Source organism: Chaetodon trifascialis, chromosome 4, assembly GCF_039877785.1.
Source record: "Chaetodon trifascialis isolate fChaTrf1 chromosome 4, fChaTrf1.hap1, whole genome shotgun sequence".
NCBI classification, from domain to species: domain Eukaryota; kingdom Metazoa; phylum Chordata; class Actinopteri; order Chaetodontiformes; family Chaetodontidae; genus Chaetodon; species Chaetodon trifascialis.
In genome coordinates this window covers 23,367,776-23,388,305 of record NC_092059.1, presented here as the reverse complement: position 1 = coordinate 23,388,305, position 20,530 = coordinate 23,367,776, and the positions used below count along the sequence as shown (strand labels likewise).

The window sequence follows — 20,530 nt, the reverse complement described above, 5'->3', positions numbered from 1 at the left end:
CTACGTCATCGCAGCTGAGTTCCCGTACTTTAACAGTGTTTAAGGTGTCCAGAGCAGAAGGAGAGAGGAGACCTTGATTGACAGCAGAGGGAACCCTCCTCTACCTGCTGTGTGTCTGCTCTCTGGTACCGAAGCTGTTTCCAGCCATGAACTCATAGCAGTGGCTGACAGTGGCCAGACATCCGGACGTTGCTGCTAACAGGCTGACAGCTCCTGCTCTCTCCTCAGACCTGTGGCCTGCGCTTCAGGTGTAATGAGATCATCTGTTACACCAGCAGCTCTCCAGAACTGTAGGCTCTGCTGGCCTACAGGTTAGAGCAGCAGCTTTGTGACCTGAACATAAACGGTTTGAAGCCCACACTGTCTGGGAAAGTATGTGTGCATTAATACTGGGTTATATTCTTTGGTATAGGAGTTATTGTGATTGCATTTTAAGCAGCTCTTTCAGTGTGTTGATCAGTCCACCTCTGTTCAGGGCTTAAAAAAAACACTGGATGGATGGCCACAACATTTTGTACACATGTGATGAGTCTTGATCACTAGAGGATAAAGACGAGGTTGACATTTGGGGTTTTAAGTTAAATTTGTCAACAGGTATCGGTTGGATTGACACTGATTTTGCTTCACTTTGTCCAGTATGTCAGTTTATGACCAAATTCCAGCAAAACTAATGAGACTCCCATCAGCCACAGCTGTGTTCAATGCTAATTAGCAGTTGTTAGCATGCTAAACTAAGATGGTGACTGTGTTCACACCTGCTAAACAAAAGCATGTTAGTTTTATGATTGTGAGCATGTTGACATGAGCATTTAGCTGAAAGCACAGCTGAGGCCGCCAGCATGGCTGTAAGTTTTGTTTGAGTTATAAACTCTTCATGGCCTGATATGAAATGAACTGTTTTCACTTGCTTTTCATTTCTGTGAATGTCTTTTCACACCTATGGCACATCTGGCAGTCGATGGAGAGGGGCTTTCTCTTTCAGTTGCCTCTCCCAAGGTTTCTTCCACCCCCCTGAAAATGCTAATTATGAAAACCTATTAATCATCTTTATCAACAGAAAATGCCAAACATTTCAGCTTCTCAACTTTGCTGCTTTTCTGTTTTATATCATTGTTAAAGTGGATACTTAAAGGGTTTGGACTGTTGACCAAAGCAGAAACAAGCAACTTCAGGCCATCTTGGGTTGTTTCTCTGACATTTTAACAGACTAACAGACAGATCAGAAACAAGCAAAAACAATTACCAGTTGTAGCCTTAATGCTGATGTTATTTTTGAAGGACTTTTGCCCGTCTGGGTACAGAAACACTACTTTTATGGGCTTCTAAAGCCATATCAGACACTGCACGTGATAATGAGCTGCGCAAATACATTTTCCTTGACCTTCAAAGCAGGTCTAAGCAGAACACATTCCGTCACGCAGCAGCCTTTGGCTATTTTTAAGACTTCATTCTTTTTGTAGCATCTGCATCATTGTCTGCCTACCATACCGTACATTCTACTGTATGTTGTGCAACGTCAGCCAAGTATAAAGCACAAAACTGTGACGAAAACACTGTCAAAAATTGCTGTTTGATGGTGAAGCATGCACAGTGAGGCAGCGAAGGTATTCATGAACGCTGTCACTGTGAATACTTTTGGTTTCTCATCCATGTGGCCTGACCTCAGATGGGATAATAAAACAGACACACTGTACTCTCTCTGCACTGGTAGTAAAAGCTGTGAGTTTTCATTTGTTGCCATGAAGGATCTTGGCAACAGACGACTGGGATCAGATCCGAGTACTTAAGGTGTGTATGTAAACACTGGAGCCAGAAATAGAAAAGGGCCACGTTTTACTTTGGTCGACACGCTGCAGATGCGTCAGACTGGAGACTTGAGGGCTGCTGTGCTCACGCATGACCCATAAGTCATCTAAGTACAGTTGATCTGTATCATAGGAACCAAAGGTTGATTTACAGGCTAAATCACAGAGGCCACGACAAACTCCCATGTTGAAAACATCAACGGCTACGGGAAGCTATCCAACTCACTAAACTTGTGCCAGTCTTTTCTTAATGATGCACTTATAAGGACTGCGCAGCTCGACAGTGCGCTTTCATCAGGTCAAACGGTTGAGCGCAGATTTGAATGCAAGATTGTTAAATACCTTTTTAAAAGGTTCAATAGTCATCTCACAAAATGCATACGGTAGCTTCACCGATTCATTTACAGTGGACAAATAGCAGATGGCTTTTTGTAAACACAACCCTTGTCTTTCCTGTGCTTTACCAGTAGGTGGTGTCAAAGATCTACCGCTAAGTCTCACTACTGAGTCAAATTTCAATAAAAGTATCAGCAAACAAGGCTGTTAGAGACTGATATGCTGAAAAAATGATGATCGGTGAAATAAACTTTTCAGAAACAATTCACAAACGTCTAGACATTTTATTATGAAAATAAGAGCACGATTTGAGCACTTCTTTCCTTCTATCATGCATTAGAGCCGATGGACACACATGGAGAGAACATTCTGCTGGACAGTCTCTCTGCTACGCCTGCAGTGCAGTTCTTCATGTCTGGATGGTTCACAGGACGCCACAGTGAGGAAGTGCTGCAGACCACCCACGGTCATTAATGTGAATATGGCCAATGATGTACAGTATCTGTATGTGGCTCAGTGATGGAAAAGTGACTGTAGAGTTCTGGATGTGTGTGTGTGTGTGTGTGTGTGTGTGTGTGTGTGTGTGTGTGTGTGTGTGTGTGTGTGTGTGTGTGTGTGTGTGTGTGTGTGTGTGTGAGCGTGTGTTGGGCTTCTCTGTTCAAGTGTGTGTTGTTGTTGTTGTTGTTGTTCACTTGGCCTCCTGGGCTTTTTTGGCGCTCTGTTTCTCCTTCGCCTGGTGAGAAAAACCCAGACGTTTTCATTAGTGTCCAGAATTTATGACTCTAATCTCTGAATCTGAGCGCAAACATTCCACACATTTCATTTTAATTACTGTACGTTTGTCCTCTCGTAGACAGAATAAACACTGGAGCTCTGTTTTTTTTTAAACATGAATTGCAGCGATCTGAGTTTTTGTTAATGAAATGCCTTGGCAATTCTATGGTTTGTTTATTATTTTTCCTTCCTGAGATCCTTCTCATTGGCAAAAGTCTTTCATTATTTGTCCCTTAAAGTCTACTTATTAGTGGAAACCAAGATATCTCATTAATAATAACAACATTTTGACATTGTTCGGCATCCTTCCTGATCAATCACGACACCCATGCACTGAAAGGAAATGTTGTGAAAAGCAGAGAAAAAAAATACCTTCTCCACCAAAGGTATTAACTGCTGGTACTCTGCCAGCGTCTTTAGCAGCTCCATGATGAAAGGAAGGTAGTTGTGCTTTCGTCGAATGTTTTCAATCTGTGAGAAAACACATAAATCCAACAAGTGAGGGAAAACTGGGCATAACTGATGTGTTGGGAGGAAATGAACAGGACCTCTGTGGTTAAAGTACATTCAGACATGGCTGAAAACACTGCAGTAAATCCAGCCACTATATTTATAATGTACTCATGGGCAGGGCTGGGCAACAAAAGCACCCTGACAGCCGATCGCAAATATGTTTACAGTGATAACGATGATAAGCTTTCACTCCATACAGATAAAGAGAAAGAACGTGACAGAAATAAACGTGACAACGGCCAGGCGGTCTGTAGTTTTTGGCTTGCAAGTCAAAGCACGTGCCCATTTCTACCACACAACATTGTTTGAGTTACCGCTGAGGGAAGTGTAACCTTATGGACCATTTTCCAACATAATCACAGTCAATGTCACATGAAAGGCAGCCTGGAATGGTGTGGAGCAGAAACCAACCTTATATCTTTTAAGTTTCTGATTTTCCTCTTCAATAAGGAGCTGGTACTTGGCAATCTCTGACTGGATGGAGCTAAGAAACGTGCTGCTCTGGTCTGTGTCCATTGGTTCATCCTGGGAACAGAAGTGAAAAAGGGTTTCCATATAACTTACGTATGAAATCTGCACTCTAGGATAGTTGGTGATGAGGATTCTTGTGTTTGTTAAACTCCAGCAAGTCTGTGTAAGGCTTGTTTAAGATCACCACATGGACTTGTGCATAGTGCAATGGAAAACTCAAGTCTATATGTATGAATTTAATTTGTAATAACCTTAAAAAGAAGAAAAGCAATAATGAATATCATGAAATAATCACAAATACCCCACTCCTTAAATACGTTTACATGTAGGTTTTCACACAGATTGCAGTATTTATTTTATATAAGTTAAACCTTGTGTTTGCTGACCTCAAGTGGCTGAATGCTTCACCTCGCTGCAGTAATGCAGAGGCATGCTCAGGGTGTGAGTAACATTTCCAACAACACCCAATAATTATGCTGGGTGTGGCATCAGGTGCAAGAGACTACACCATTGTCAGTATTTTTCACAAATTTCCCAGATCCCCATGTTAAATAATAGGGGTGTGTGTCCTCCCACTTCAGATAAACTCAGTGGCAAATTGCTTCGTTACACAATATTTCATCCAAACCGCAACAGCTGTATCTGACACATCTTGTGTGGTGGACAAATATGACATCATGACATGACAGATTAGTGGAGTCCCAAACAAAATGCAGCACTGTTTTGTCTTTACTTGAGCACAACATAGCTATGACCTCACTGTTGAAAGCTGGCAACTGATGCCTTTCATAGGGAGAAAGGAAAAAAAATACTTTATTCTTTGTCATGTCTGCATTGGATTACCCTCTTTTGCTGCCACTCACCTCAGTAAGCTGAGTCTGGAGTTCTGCAATTTTTCTCTCATATATCATCTTTCTGTCTGACACAATGGCCATTAAGTTGAATCGGATCTCTCCTTCACTGTACCTGAAGAGGGAAACAATGCAATTTTACTGAGTACAGAATGATACACTGTCAAGACAATAAAGCTGGTGCAGCCTTTGGCAGAAAAGGTCGGTATATACAGAGATAATACTGTCTTTGCTTTATGAGATACGAAACTATTGAAATGCAAATAAATCAAATGAGATGGATGAAAGAGCTCGTCTGCAAAATCATCATTACTGCACATTTTTTACGTTCGCTCTCTTTTGGTGTCACTAATCAGTGTTTGAAAAGAACGTGAAAGACATCCAAAATTTCAGTATTACAACTTTACCTCAACTGTCACAGAAAGTATATGTTTAACCAAAAAGTATTAACAGATATTCACTTCTGTATTCTTTTCTCGATCACTGGGCGAACTGCGCTGATCCAGTCATCCTGATTGCACGCACCTGGTGAAAAACACAAAGACAGGAATCAATAAAACTGCAGGAGTCCACATATAAAGTAACTGAAAGCACACACTGTACATTGTCACAGAACAGACAGTTTTAGGGGAAATGGGCCATGGCCAACAAGACGAAATTCAGCTGTGCACAGCAGGACCTCACACTGAGGGACTTCTAAAAAGGTAAAGAAAACAACAACACAAATTACGTTTTTCTGCTTACCCAGGTCAATTGGTCCCTCTCGAAGTCCATCCAGCTCGTATAGTCGGCCGTTTACAGGAACATAGCTCACAAAGTGAAAGGCGTCCTCATCCTTTGCTGATGACTTTGCATCAAATTCAAACATCTGCTGTCTGCAAGTGTTAAAAAAAAAAAATCAAACATGCACACTGATAAAATCAGAATCAAAGATAATTATCATGCAGGATCACAGAAAACAAATGATGCATTTGTTCTCTCGATCAAAAACTCTGTTTCAAGGAAGCTGGAATACACTCTGCTCCATAAACATCACAACATGAATCTAAGCCAATAATGAACGTGATGTTAAGAATCAAAAACATTTTTGTCCTCAATTAAAAATGTCTAGACTTAATAAGATGTGAAAATGCTTTTCATGATGAAAACATGTTTTATTTCACGTTTTTCGCTGAAGTGAATCAGCAATGACTCATTTTTGGGGTGACCAACAAATGAACTAGACTCACACTCGTCTGTTTCACAAAAGCAGACTTGTGCATTAGCAACAAATGGGCCAAACATCGAGTAAGACCGAGGAGCTAAAAATAACATGAAGCCCATCAAACAGAGCGTCTCCAGCTGGATGTGATATGAGCAGGAGCTTACCTGGCAAAGCTGTTGTGAACTTGTCGGATCACTTCAGAGTTGCTAAGAGCCAAACCTTTCATCTGAGGGGAGCGGGAGATGCAGGATTATAATGCTGACTGTATAACGCCTCGCCTTAAAGATGCAGCAGTGTTATGAGGGGCTATGTGGGACACATTACACATTCCCTGTTCAAGCAACGAGTCATGCATCCAAACAGTGTTTCAATTTCAGTAATATTCAAAAATGCTAATTAACATAAATGACCAATTTGTTGCTTTGACATCGTATACTGATTCCTCAGCACAGTGGTTCCAGCCCTGCTGGTCTCCCCTCATAATTAGTTATTTCCATTTCTAAACTGAATGAAATGAATAAGGCTGAACAGTTAATTGAAATATTACTGAAATCCAGCAGTGCCACTAAAAGTGGATATCTGAGGGACAGACAGCTGAGTCGTCATAGTTTTGAAGGTAAGAGGACAGAACTGACAGTGTTAGACATGAAAAGGAAATGAATATATCGAGAAAAAGTAAAATTACTGCTGCCAGGATGAAAAAAGTTTTAAATTATTCTTTGAAAGAGTAATGAATAATGTACTACTTATCGAATGGAAAAAAAAAATCTTAATGCCACTTAAGCTAAAAGGGAAGAATCAAAGTTTTCATAAGACAAATACACTAGTCAATTCCAAAACTAATGTACACGATGCTATACACACACACACACACACACACACATATATATAAACAAAGTCAGTCTCTAGGTTCAAGAAAAAGATACCATGAACGTACAGCGGCATCAAAACTCTGTGAAAACTCTCTGAACTCTGTCAATGTGTCCCCGAGCAGCATGTCAGAATGGGAGCAGTTGAGCAGAACGCTGACTATTGCTTGGGTGGCACAGGCGTTGTTAATGACCTGAAAAACACACACATACACACATAAAATATGCAAAAATTAATTGGAAAAATACAAGAAAGAATGACTAATTTTCTACAAATCTATGTAACGGTAAGTACATTTTCAAATCTGACAACACTACCTCGTGTGTATGTAGAGAAAGATCATCCTACAATGTGTAAGAAAGAACGATGGACTCTCGCGCATAAACCATGTTTAGAGTAAGATGTAGGGATGCTGATAGAGGCTGCCAGTGTCTTGGTGATGGACTTCAATCCATATTAAACTACAGCTGCAAAATACTGCCTTGCTGATATCAAAAGGCTCCGTGTGCAAGTTTTTTTTTTTTTTTTTTAAGATGACAAAACAAAACATACCTGTTTTGCAAAGAAGATGTGGTCAAGCCTTGAATCCTGCACGATTGATCCCGCTGGCTCTTCACCTGGCTGCCACTTGAAGAGGAAAATCAACCCATGAACTGGTCTGGAACAGAGGAGATCAATTAAAAGCTCTGTCTTTATAAAAAAGCATGCAACATGATGAAGCCGCGAGCATGAACATACTTCAGGTTGTCAAAGTTCTCTGGCTCCATACTCCATATCTCCTCAACCTGGGCGCCTTTGCAACCTGACGAGAACAAGTAAAGCATTCAAACATTCATATTTACTTAAATAACACCGTTAGCAGACGTGAGCAGACTGAGCGGCTTCCTTCAGCTGCGGGCTGACAGCAGAGCAAAACACAACATCTGTCACCATTCATGTGCGAGGGTTTGTTTTCACCCGCCGTTGTTTTGAACGCTGAGTAATGCTAGCCAGTTAGCTCGCTTAATTGAGTTAGCTACGGGTGCTCAATAATTAAATGCATCTTTTGCGGGATGCAGCGATTGGGTTGCTGTTGAGAGTGCATATGTTCTATAGTATTTCATCTTAATCATCTTAATAGTATTTTTCTGTCTTTGAGCATGCGGTTAGTAGTAATTTAGAAGTTATCGTTAGCTTTGCAGCATCTAGCTAGTTAGCTACTGCTGTGTGATAGCCACGTTACACTGAATAAGCAGCTAGCGGTAAGCTACCAGTCACTCACCAAAACCTTTTATTAGTTCTGTGAACACGCCAGGGTCACTCTCCATCAGACACCACTCTCCTGCGCTTCCGGCCATTCTTCACAATGTTGTTTATTCAACCTACTGTGCACATATACAAGATGCTAATACCCTAGCTTAGCAGCTCACTCGCTAGTCAAGCTAATTTCACTGAAGCACTGGCGTGACCTCACCGTGATGCGTTGCGATGTGGGCAGTCTAAGTGCGCACGTTTTATTTCAGAGCGTACACCGAATGAAGGCGACAAATATGTTATTCCACACTTTAGCAGGAATATTTTCAAAAACAAACACGTATCTACCTTATCAAAGAAATAACTAAGGATGAATAACCCATTAAAACCATTAACCCACTAAAAAGTATCTCATAACCAAAATCAGTACCTGCTCTCCTACGATGAGAAGGGTGATAAATGAAGCACTCCTCTGTAAACTCGCAGAGTAAGACATGGGAAGCCGATAGTAGACTTTCATTCATATTTATTAATAATGGTAAATATACATTCAAGGCATTAAAAAAGTGTGTTTATGACTTGATACATACGCAGATTGATCTATATATCCACAGCACGGACCAGTATCATGCTTCATTAGGCTATTCGTACACTTTGGAAAACCAACCATCTACACAATACCAATCACAATCAAAGCTACTGCTAAAATCTCAGATACACAGACATAGAAAATGCTTTGACAAGCAAGTAAAAAAATACAAAATGATTATATTTTTCATAGTCTTGCAAATAACATTTCGTAATGAGATGCAATGTTCAAAGACTTAGCACAATAAACAGTGCCAATCATACAAAAACCTGTAGTTCTTTCAGTCTTACAAGACATGGAGAATTAAGTCAAACTCCACTGAAAGAAGGTGGATATTGAATGAAACTTAATATTTCACAATGCAGTGATGTTCACAGTTTGGTGATGCATGGTGCTGAAAGAGGTCATGCTTCTTTTATGACTGTAACATCGTTCAATGAAACAACTATGCAGAAGAGAGTAGTTCACTATTCAGAGGTATTGTTTAAAAGATGGCAGCTTTAATAATAACACTGTACATCCCTGGATGAAAATGCATGTAGCCTAATGTCAAGTATCCAATACACTTTGAGAAATAAATAACATAGCGTTCAAGCAATGTACAATTTGTAGCATGAGATCAAGCAAACATTTCATAAATACAGAATTGAGGGAGAGTACAAGAACGGTTAGTCATTTAGTGGACTCAAAGTGTCCGCTGGCCGAGCCTTCGGAGCTGCTCGCAGCGCAGCAAGGAGCGCATTGCTCAATCAGAGGCAACAACTTTCCCTGCTGATGGAGCTGTTTGGTATCAGAGCCACCCCCGATGCAGTTTCCATTAATGAAGACTCGCGGCACCTGAACACACAAATGATATCGGAACAGTCCAGTGTGGTGAGTAGTTCTCAAAAAGAAAAGGGGATCACGTTTTCCCACTTAAACTTTTATTCATATCACATCAGTAATTTAAGATTAGGAACTTTAAGCTTGTCATTTAAATGTGGTGGTCTACATCTGTGATTTCAATGTGTCAGTTAAAGATTTAATCAATATTTATGTAAATAATAGTATCAGATTGGAATCAGCCGATACCCTGTGTTAAAGGACTTAAATCAGGCTCAGGGCCAAAAAAAGGCCTCTAGTTTGAAATGCCAGTCTGACTATGGAACGTCAGCGATATCAGTGAGGTGTCTGCACAGAGCTCAGAGAATACTACAAGACAATACCTGCCACAGCCACAACCTGTTCACCCTGCTGCAGTACCACCAAACTACAGAGCAGCTTCTTCCCTCAGGATGTGAGACTCCTCAATTGACCCTCTGCAATCCCCCATAAATAACAGCTTTTTTGTTTTGTGTGTGGCATATAGGGACTGCAACTGGCATTTCATTGTACAGCCCTACGAACCTTGAATTTCAATATCTTGCTGTGTTTGTCCTTCATTTTGCAACTTGGTCTGTGAAAAGTTCAATACAGTCATTTAATTACTTAACTTGCCACTATAAAATCAATTTTTAAAAAAGGCCTAAACTAAATCTGAAGTCAGATAACTGCAATTCTGTTAATTGTAAAGCTCATTAACAATGTTCAGCTGTCAAAGAAAAAGAGGAAGAACACAGTGAATTGACAGTAAAATAAAGTAAAAGCCAAAAATTAAATGTGTAAATTGGTCGAGCATGTGCAAATAACACGCTGACCATATAAAGTCCACGTTTTTTTTCTAAATCTAAAAAAACAACTTCAATATTATAACTGTAACGAAAGGTCCTCAGCGTGTACTATGTAGATGACTTTACCCTAAACATGTAATTGTACCTAAATATCTTCACAACTATTCCACACTGGAAAATGGGTGTTACACAAAATATTCAAATTATCGTTATCATGAAGTTATTTCCATTATATGTATGTATTTGCTACCATTACCGACTATAGTCTGGAAAAGGTGGCATTTGCTCTGGTTGTTTTCATGACTCAGATTCAGCTATTTTCATCAAGATAAAGTTCTAATTCTTGGCTGCAGCCCAAACAAAAACAGAAGTCAAGTCAACCTAAATTTAACTGAAATGCAGAGCTGACAGAACAAATAAGATATCAAATATCCATGATTTGATTCAGTTTTAGATAAATGCTGAAATAACAGCCTGTGAAGTTATTTTAAATTACAATCCCAAAATACGACATGAGGCTCTTACCGTTCTGGCACCCGTCATCTGAGCTAAGGCCTCTTGAAGTCTCCTCCCGTCATTGTGCTCATCCAGTTCAATCACTTTGTAGGTCGCACCAATTTCATTGAACACATTCTTGGCCATTTTGCAGTAAGGACAGGTGGTTTTGGAAAATATCACAACACAGTTCTGTGACACCACTTCCTGAAAGGTCAAGCAAAAATAAAATTTAATAAAATATGAGCAGAACACAAAAATCAACTGCACATGCCAAGCTTCAAGAGAGTGTCCAGGAAATTCAAAAGGAACCATAACTCTCCAGTTTTACTAAATATTTCCATAGTTAATTTTCATCCTTTGCAGTCAAGCAACTTTCTACATAATAAATTTCTAAAAGTTACAATTCAAATTGAACCATCTTATTGCATTTAATGCCAAACTAAAATTAAAGCTAGGTTGTAGAAAGATCCATAGTGATTCCAGAATACAAAAAGGTCTAACAGGTATCAAATCTGTAAGCAGCTAGGTACCTGAACAAACTGTAAGCAGGTGCTGGACCCCCCAGGAGTGGAGGATGTGAAATTCCCCATTCTGAAACAGACAAAGCACAGTATTTGAGCAGAGTACTTCAAGGCATCTGGTCTACTGTTGTACATGACAATCTCCTGGAATCTGACACAGACTACAGGGATTAACACAGAGCAGCCACATTCCTACAATAACCTTAAAAACGTGAAGAAATCACGAGAAGAGACGACTTGAAGGCTATGAATTAGAATAGAAATAATATTTAAATGGAGGACAACTGCTGGTCTGAAAATAACCATCTTCACTGGTATAGTCCTAGGCACTGGTTTTACCCCGCCTGAAATACTGTCGTTTAACTCCTTACAACGCTCGGACTACAACTGCAATAAGGTTAATGTGCTAAGTAATCCGGGATTAGGAGTACACATGCTCTTCACTGGCACTGATAAATAGCTCAGATTTGATGGGAATAGGCGCCCCGCCAAACTCCATTTAAAATGTGGCAATATTAATCCGGCACGTTAATGTGGAAACTAATGACACGTCAGAAACGTGGCTATGAATGTTTCATGAAACCCGACCACCTTATTGTACTTTTGGTATAAAATGTATGCTCTTTCCAGTACTTTTCTTTACGTTAAATCTAAATGTTTCGAATGCTTTTGCACAACGCAAAACATTTGGTGGAAAAATAACATAAATCAACGTTAACGTTAGGCAACGCTGACAACAACTGACATGTCAATGATAAAGGTTGGACTTATTAAATGGTGGGTTGCTGATGGATCACATGCATGCCGAATTTGCCGCAGGAACCTGTTCAAGTGTAAAGGTTAAAAACAATGCGTCTTTGTCGAGGAGTAAGTCTCTTTGAATAGGTAAAACTTTCAATTATATGAAGTGTTTGAAACATTTCTGTACGGCATGGTAAAGGTAAAGTTACACGATGCATGCGGAATTGGAATGAAAATTATGTCCGGCGATGTTGTACAATTTTTCAACGTTGGCGGTACGTTTTGTTTTTGTTTTTGTTTTTGTTCAAATGCTGCTGTTTTAGTGGTCTGTGGTGGATTTATACCACCTAGCTAGCTAGTATTTCAGTCAAACGAGTGTGAACGACCTTCGGCAGCCGGTCCATGCCACCCTGGGAAGACATCCTGCTCGAGCGAACATGGAGAAAAAATAACAAACGGCCACAAAATAATCGAGTTGTTGGCCTGAATGAAACATGCGGTTAGTGGACAAACAGGCCCGAAGTTACACACAACCCCTGGCTGTTACAGTACGGCTGCTTTCGCCCCTTTTTTGCACTGTTTATGCCTGTCTGAAGCCTACCTTACGTGACCACCGGAAGCAGTTCCTGACGCAAGACGCAGTTTGAACGTCACGCCGAGACGTCAACAAACGTGATTAGACAGCCTGCGATGACAAAATGACTATTTATTCAAGATGTCATGATGAGTGTAAAGCCACAGTCCCTATGTCATTAAAACTTTAATCTTTCAAATTAAATATAATAAAGTTAGTCCAAAACAGATCTGATTTGATTATTTTATTAGACTTAGACTTTACTTATTAATTGATCCCAACTGGGAAATTATTTTGTTGCAGCAGCAGGTTAAACATACACAGAAATATAATGTATATATACAATCAAGCTAATATATATTATAGTAATATAATATGATAAAATAAAATATAACTAAGTATATAACAAAGAATAACAGCAATTGTTAAAGAAAGAGAAAGAGCCAGAGCTATAAATTATAAACCACAAAAAAACTGGGTAAATATCAGATCCCCTTATAACACAAATTCAATAATCTATTAAACGCTGCATATTTGATTAAGGTCTTCATATTGAACTTTCAGTATACATATATGAGTAAATACTACATTCCATATACAGAACATTAAATTTTGCCATACTTGATGTTTAGTGACTAATCCTCCATCATATCTTAATTCTTATGCATGCATGTTATTTGATATTTAACCAAAAGAAACAAACATTACTATAAAACTCACTGATGAATTCTAAAATGTGCTTTTATTCCAATGACCAAGTGAAACAGTAAATGCAGCTGCAATTTGCCTAATACAATAACAGGCTCTCTATCAATTTTATTTTCTCCAATTTTTTCCAACGTTTTTCTACTCCATAGACTCCATAATGAAAGAGGAAGAGAGTGCACCAAAATGTACTCGTGTATGTATTCAGTAAGGATTAGCACCAAATTCTGACAGGACTGAGAAATAGGCAATAGTTATATAAATAGCAGGTGACAGTGCTGCCTCATCACCTGCGCTGAGTGTGCTGAGGTCAAAGAGAGTAGAAATAACGTTCTTCTGTCACTACACTCTGTACAGCACAGGCATCAAAGCTACAAATGCAGATTATTCCCCCCATTATCCTCAGAGGTTTTCATTTCCCTCCTCCCTCTTCAAATGCAGGAGGGAAATGTATTAGTTCAGAAGTAAGTATTTCCCATTTTACCATGTTATCCCAGAATAGGCTCAAAGGCTAAGGAATCAATCACAAATCCAAAGATATCTGATGAGGCAGCACCAAAGTCTCACTTCAAATACCTTTTTTTTTTTTTTTTTTTTTTTTTCAAAGCCAAGCAAGAAATGCATCATTTCAGAATGGATTCACACCATCAAAGAGATCTGCAGTTTTGCCCTGGAGTGGGTAATATCCCGACACAAATCCAAAAATGTTATGAGGGACAGTGGAGAATAGTGTTAGGGTTCAAATACCTGCTCACAGCACAGATACACATGATAAAAAACAAGGAGAATTGGTCCAACTGATCTTTGCCACCTCAATCGTTTTAGTCAAGGGCTTCAACATTAAGCTGCAGTCCAAACCTTTTCCCTCACATAAAAGCATTTCTTCCATTATCTTCATACATGCGTGAGCGTGTTCAGATTACACTCCTTCCCCTCGCAGGTTCCACCAGCTCTTGGTTTGTTTTCATCTGGTTGTGTTTTCATACCGTATCATTAAGTCTCCTGTCATTTCAGATGCCATCCTCTCATGCCATGTAATCATCTCATTCTGCTCCTCTGGTTTTCCCTGTCCATCTCCTCACCTGGAGCTCATTTCCTCCTTTGTCCTTAAATATATTTATGTATACAAGTCCACTTTCATTAGACCTCGTCAGCTTGTCTTGTGTTTTTGCCTGATCTGTCCTCTTTCTTTCGCACTGCAAATATCTGCCTGTCCCTCTTTGGATTTGTTTGCCTGAGTAACTCTCTCCTTTGACTTTGCCTGATTTTGATAAGTAAATAAAAATTCCCATGAGGCTTTGTCTGCTTCATCTTTGCGCTTTTGGGTTCTTGGGTTCTGCCCATGTAAAAATCATCTGTGATCAGTGGATCAAATCGACATTGCCTGCAGGGTCACAGGGCAAAGGAAAAACTGATTCCCACTGGCTGGCCAAAGGGTTGCCATGGCAATGGACATCACCCCTATCTCACAGGCATATAACCTCGAATGGAGACATGTCTTTTCATTAAATTCTTTGTTCCCAAAGAGACAAATCCTCCGCTACTGGTCAAATTAAGCATTGTGGAGGTACTTTTAGCTCATTCTGGTTTAGAGATAACTGTCATGTTGTATTTTTCTCTCACAGCACAAGAAAGACAAACCTGGGCACAAATGCTAAGTAGTCTCGACTGGCCAGTTAATATGATAACGAGCAAAAACTCTTAAAAGTGACATGACTTTAAAGAAGCATATTTCATGTACTATTTCAGACACAGTCAGGAAAATGTGTTTGCGCCTCCCTTCATGTAAAACAGGTCGGCAATGAGGCGCGGAAGAACATTTCAAGCAGCAATGAAATTCTGACATGTGGAACTGGTTTCTGTTGACAAATGGTAGGTGGACGCAGACGCACTCCTGAGCGCCATTGAGCCATCTAATTTAAGATACATGTAATGGTAATGCTGCTATTTCATCTAAAGTCTCCGCATAAGGATGTATGCACCCACACGTACAAAATGACCTGATCACATTTAATGTTATGTGATATTGGTTAAATAACACTGCCGTAATAGTAGGACATACATCAGAAATAACATATAAAAGTTAATATGTCAGAAGATCTGGTCTCTTTAAAAAAAAAAAACTTAAAAACCAAGAACTCCAGAGTTATTCAGAAGATGGATTCTGTGTCATTTGCTGTGCATAAATTGACATTGTAAAAGAATGAGCAGCCATTAGTGTGATCTTTATCACACATCTCACTGGTATTAGGCCTCTGATGCCTCCCTTTAATGATTTACGGCCAGCATGGGGTGACCTGTTGAAATGCCTCTTCTGGTTTACATTTGTTTGTGATACTAATCACAATGTGTTCGAGCCAATTTCCAGCATATATTTTAGAAGACAGACATCAATGGAAATCGCTTCAGGGGCTGGAAACCTGTCCATCACTGTGATGTAAAAAGAGGCTGTCACATTCATGCATATCAGCAATTCACCGGCTCTAATCTGCCTGATATGTAAGTTTGATTGGTGGAGGAAACCCACATAAGCATCAGGTTCTCCACAGGGAGGATATGTAATCTCCGCACAGTTAAGGTCAGTTTATGCTCCATCAGAACTAATTCGCAAAAGCTCTTGTCTGACTGTAACGGAAATCATGCTTTATTAAGTTAACATTAAAAGGCGATGCCCACATTTCCAGACACTCTCTCACGGAAGGCCTTCACTGTGAGGCATTTGGTTGTGCGTATGAAATATGGCAGAAATAGTTGTGTTAAGAATGAAAAAAAGACAGCTAGAGAGAAGTTAGAACCCTCCTCCTCCTCACAGCTGCCTAATCATGGCATGAAGACGGCATGAATGTCGGAAAATTACAGAAATGGTCGGACACAGCCCCCCAATCCCATGTCGGAAAGGTGTGTATGAAAAGTGAGAGTGATGAGTCAGATTTCCCCCCACACTGTCTGACACAGGCTGCTCCTCCTCTTCATTCCCACGGGGAAAAAAAAATTGGAAAAATGGAAACATGGAAATGCACAGCGGTGACAAATCACGAGGCACATGACCAAACCTTAATGAGACACGTTTGGTTCAGATTCATTGTGAACGCTGCAGGGTCTGACAAGCACTCACAGATTCACCTCTCGATTGACCAGATCTTTTTTGGGAAGTATTTTAATGTCAGTGTTGTAACTTTGTATGATACGAAGTAAGCTCTTTCTAAGCAGTTCCTGTAATTTGATGTAAGATATTCAGCCTTTTGATTAGGCATTTTGATTTAGAGTAGAACGGGCAGTAATGAAAAGTCTTCAGTTTTAGATTTTTAGCATATCTATCATTTTATTCCTGCCATCTCAGCTTTTGAGGACAAAAAATGGTGAGTCTTAAGATGCTTGCTTCTTACTTTCTCTGCACATGATTATATTTTCTCTACAGTTAGCAGTTGCTTTAGGCCAAGCAGCCTGATACTATTGAAAAATCTCAATTGTCGTCTCCATTGATCAAAGCATAGCTCTTGGCTATAGCTTGATTGAGTGCTGTGGAGTTTCTGCTTAACAGGCAATTGGCAAAGTGCGTAATAACTCATTTTTAGTCAGTTCATCAATAAGCTAACACTAAAATCTATAGCACTTATCATGCGGATAAGTAAAGTGTGTGTCACTGTGATTTTTCACTCCATGTGAGTTTCAGTCAGAAACGGAGCTGAGCTACAGCCAGACTCCTGGTTTTATGTTAAGAAAACTGTCAGTCGGGGTTGGCTGCGGTCAGGAGGGCCTGGGTTGATTCCATGACTACTTAAGAGCAGGTCCAAAGGGGTCAAGACTGAACCAGCCCCATGGTGAGAAGAAAATCAGGATACTTAGGATTTTTCCAAACTCTGGCTCAACCTATATTTTGATAGAAATATTTAATGAATAGTTTGATGACACATTTTAACTTCCTTTTGGTTTTCCACAAATTTACTATGTAGTTCAGCCGCAGCAGCAAAAACTGTTTCAGTACCCTACTGTTCAATAAATACTCAGAGAAAGTACTTAGAGACCAGAACTCAGGTAAAATTCTGCTGAATGCTGGAGTAACGTTTGTCAGGTGAATGCGAACATTACTGCGTGTCTGCTGGAGATGGAGGTTTTTAGCAGTAGCAAGTCTCTAAGCCATAATGTGTGCTCGTCAGCTGTTTGTTTTTCCGCCCCCTAGTGGCCAAAAATTGATTAATGCAGCTGAAGTTTACAGTAGATGTTTCTGCAGACATTTGAAGACCCTTTCATACATATCCTTCAAAGATCCTGTAATTTGTCCTTTAAAATAAACAAGTGGCTCTTAAAAGGCAAAAACTAAAGCCCTTAAAACATACATGAATTCACTGCTGCCAGTGCTGGAATGGAGTGGTTGGGTTTACTGAAGTACTGTTGTGGAAGCAGGACAATACCTCAAGCTCAGACCAGGTCAAGAAAAACAAGAACATTGAACAACGATTCAGACTGTCAAGTTGTGGCCACATAAACAGGTGTGTGACAAGTGATAGACGTTCTAAGGGCCAGACTCAAGTATCGCTCTCCCATCATCTGAAAATACAGACTCCTCAGCTCAGATGACAGCAAGTATGCTGTGAGCGAATACCAGGTTAGCCAGATAAGATGAGATAATGCCCCCTGATTTCCCTCGGATTTGTTCGGTCTGTGGAAGCTTCGTTTCACATCAAAAGGCTTTAAAAAATCTGTGAATGGCAAGCGACAATCACTTTTGATAGATCAAGGCTGGCACCGTTACAGGGCATTTTCTTGGATCTGCACCCAGTTGTTGACTGCTTATCCAGCCACTGTCCTCAAAGGCAGCGTGGCCTTCCAGTGTAAAACAACAGATACTATGGCAGCAATATATTTCTCAGACAGAACAATTTATGGGGCCATCACTATTAATCATTACCGTGGAAAGGAAGATTGCCTAACTCATCCCGAGCCCCCATAGAAATGTAATTCTCCCACTGCCTCAAGTGCTTATAGGGGTGAGCAGCAGATGCATTTTGCCCACGCTCGGGCTCGGTTCTACGCTGGCATGGCAATAAGCTATGTTGATTTAATATCCGTTTGCCGCATGCATTTTCTTAGACGTGTAATCAGTCCATGAGGTTCTGCGAAAGGCTGTCATGAATCTCGTCAGCTGTATCGTTACCCCATCACCACCATCACACCCCCACCCCTCGTCCTCCAGTGGACAATCACCAGCTCGCCAGCAGGACATGGCAGATCCAGCAGCCATTCCTGATTACACTCATGACTCAGGTTGCCGATTGGCTGTCAGGATGTAATCATGCGGTTTGTTTTCTTTTCTTTGGTTTTCATGGTTTTCTTTGGTGCAGCATTGTCTTCTGAAATTTTGTCAAAATGATTGAGAGCATGTTTTGTAATGCAAATCCACCCTCTGTGCACTAAAGGGAGAAAAACACTGAATGTTTTCTTTTCCAAGCAGAGGAAGAAGGATAAACCGTGGGATATGGGCAGCTGTTTCAAAACTGAAATAATAAAGATGTTCTGGATGAATATGGATTTAAAAAGGAAGAATCTGTCTTGACTCTCGCAAGCCTGAAACCTGCGTGAGCACATCATTTACAAGTGGGCAGTTATTCTGTCATGTCGCCACTATACTGGCACATGATGAAGGAATTCATTTCAAGAAAAGTTTCCATGCATCATTTTTCTTATTCAGGTCCAGGTAGTTGATAAAGTTCTATTGTAAAGAATTGGGAGGCTGCAGACCACCATGAACGGCCTCCCTCCATTGAGTTTGAAGTTCTTTTACTCTGGCGGGTCGGAGTAGAACACTGCTGCTTTGGTTTTATGAGCGAATCAAAAGAGCACAATCATTTGCTGCGATTGTTTCTCCCGCATCTCAGGGGATGTTTTCAGAAAATCTTATCTTCCCCATGTCATGCCATGCGGCACTTGTTGAGGATTTGAGTCATGGCTGGTGGTGTCAGCATGTTTTTCATTGTTCAGGTCATAATAAATGGCATCATTGCAGTGCTTGAGTCTAACTCTGAGTGGAGCATGAAAGTCAAACCTGCTGTCAGCTCCTGACTCATGGCCAAAAGATTGTACCTTAATAATTTTTTATTTAAGCATAGCCCCAGTCTTTACCTGAACTTAACTCTAGTGTCATAACCTGTAATCCTGGTCGCTGTTCATTGGAAGGATACAAATGCATAGTCTCTGAAGTGTCTGAAGAGTCCATTTGTTAGCAGTGACGCATGCAGGATTCAACACAGAGTCAAAAAACAGAACTAAACCTGCACTGATGAGTCAATATGTCTGTTGAAAGAAAATTAATCAGCAGCTATTTTGGTAATCTTCTAATAGTTTTTTGTCAATTTTGAGCAGCTTTTGGTTTTGGACTGTGGGTCATAGAAAACAACACATGAGCACAATGATAGAAATTTTTCAAAAAATGTCATTATTTTGACATGAAAGATTACTTGAGTGTGTAAAATAATGTTTGTTGGAGCCCCAAATGAAGATGAAGTTTGACTTTCTCTCACATTCTCTGACATTGTCTCTTGAGCAGAGTAAATCAAGACAAAGGCTTCTATGTGCATACTACATGCACACAGTTGAATAGGATGATGTTTTACTTGGTTAGTTGCATGTACCTGTGGGTCAGCCATGGGATCAGGACCATGGAGAGCGCTCGTGACAGCCCTTGTTAAAGGCCCAACACACCCACTTACTGCAGGCATTTCTAACCATTGTGTTAGACCACTGCTCAGGTTGATTTTGAGAATTTTGTGTCTTAAACTTAATGTATCAATCAGAAGGATCTGCCCACCTTAACAGGTGAGTGAGGGAGGGAGGTGTCAGTCAAGGCTGGCCTGCACATGCCCACAATGTCTTGTCATTGACTCTCTTATCAGGTTAATAAGAATTTTACTGTTGATGCTTCAAAATCACTCCTGGCTCTATGGAAGTGTTTTTCAACTCTGAGAAGACTTGTGTCTGTGCACTTATAAATAGCACTTCAGAACCTCTAAACTAGGGGATTTTAGTCCAAATAGTTCGACCAGTACTTCTTTTTGAGTAGTACATGTATGTGTGTGTTGCTGGGGTGGTGTGTGTCTTTAGAGTTTTGAGGCAGCAATTTATGGCTGAATGTTTTCCTATATTTATGAGAAACCTTTTGGGGCTGAGTGCAGACTGTTTGTTCTTTCAATTATACAATA

The 20,530-nt window shown here is 40.1% G+C and overlaps 2 protein-coding genes across 4 annotated transcripts; both read right to left on the bottom strand.

Annotated features, from left to right (window-relative positions):
* Window positions 1-2,409: 2,409 nt before the first annotated feature.
* Window positions 2,410-8,275, bottom strand: uchl5 (ubiquitin carboxyl-terminal hydrolase L5). The gene is made up of 11 exons (XM_070960686.1): window positions 8,086-8,275; window positions 7,563-7,626; window positions 7,377-7,482; window positions 6,892-7,017; window positions 6,119-6,180; window positions 5,495-5,625; window positions 5,212-5,275; window positions 4,763-4,865; window positions 3,840-3,953; window positions 3,288-3,386; window positions 2,410-2,874 (listed from the first exon to the last, which is right to left on the bottom strand). Exons 1-11 carry the CDS (start codon window positions 8,159-8,161, stop codon window positions 2,830-2,832), a joined length of 990 nt encoding a protein of 329 aa, XP_070816787.1. The 5' UTR covers window positions 8,162-8,275; the 3' UTR covers window positions 2,410-2,829.
* A 292-nt stretch (window positions 8,276-8,567) lies between these two features.
* On the bottom strand, window positions 8,568-12,682 carry glrx2 (glutaredoxin 2). 3 transcript variants are annotated; one of them, XM_070961053.1, is made up of 4 exons: window positions 12,657-12,682; window positions 11,324-11,384; window positions 10,821-10,997; window positions 8,568-9,483 (listed from the first exon to the last, which is right to left on the bottom strand). In XM_070961053.1, exons 2-4 carry the CDS (start codon window positions 11,381-11,383, stop codon window positions 9,319-9,321), a joined length of 402 nt encoding a protein of 133 aa, XP_070817154.1. In that variant the 5' UTR covers window position 11,384; window positions 12,657-12,682; the 3' UTR covers window positions 8,568-9,318. The 3 variants fall into 3 exon arrangements, with proteins under 3 accessions (XP_070817154.1, XP_070817153.1, XP_070817152.1); XM_070961052.1 differs by having other exon boundaries at window positions 12,442-12,663; XM_070961051.1 differs by lacking the exon at window positions 12,657-12,682 and adding an exon at window positions 11,517-11,721.
* Window positions 12,683-20,530: the final 7,848 nt, after the last annotated feature.

What these genes read in the sequence shown, in the direction of transcription:
- uchl5 (XM_070960686.1), bottom strand. Translation starts at nt 8,161, where the DNA reads ATGGCCGGAAGCGCAGGAGAGTGGTGTCTGATGGAGAGTGACCCTGGC. An exon ending in AGAACTAATAAAAGGTTTTG is followed by an intron (nt 7,627 to 8,085) that starts GTGAGTGACTGG and finishes TGTTCTCGTCAG; the next exon opens with GTTGCAAAGGCGCCCAGGTT. An exon ending in ACATCTTCTTTGCAAAACAG is followed by an intron (nt 7,018 to 7,376) that starts GTATGTTTTGTT and finishes TGTGTTTTTCAG; the next exon opens with GTCATTAACAACGCCTGTGC.
- glrx2 (XM_070961052.1), bottom strand. Translation starts at nt 12,551, where the DNA reads ATGTTTCATTCAGGCCAACAACTCGATTATTTTGTGGCCGTTTGTTAT. An exon ending in CCTGCTTACAGTTTGTTCAG is followed by an intron (nt 10,998 to 11,323) that starts GTACCTAGCTGC and finishes TTGACCTTTCAG; the next exon opens with GAAGTGGTGTCACAGAACTG. An exon ending in AGATGACGGGTGCCAGAACG is followed by an intron (nt 9,484 to 10,820) that starts GTAAGAGCCTCA and finishes TTGTGTGTTCAG; the next exon opens with GTGCCGCGAGTCTTCATTAA.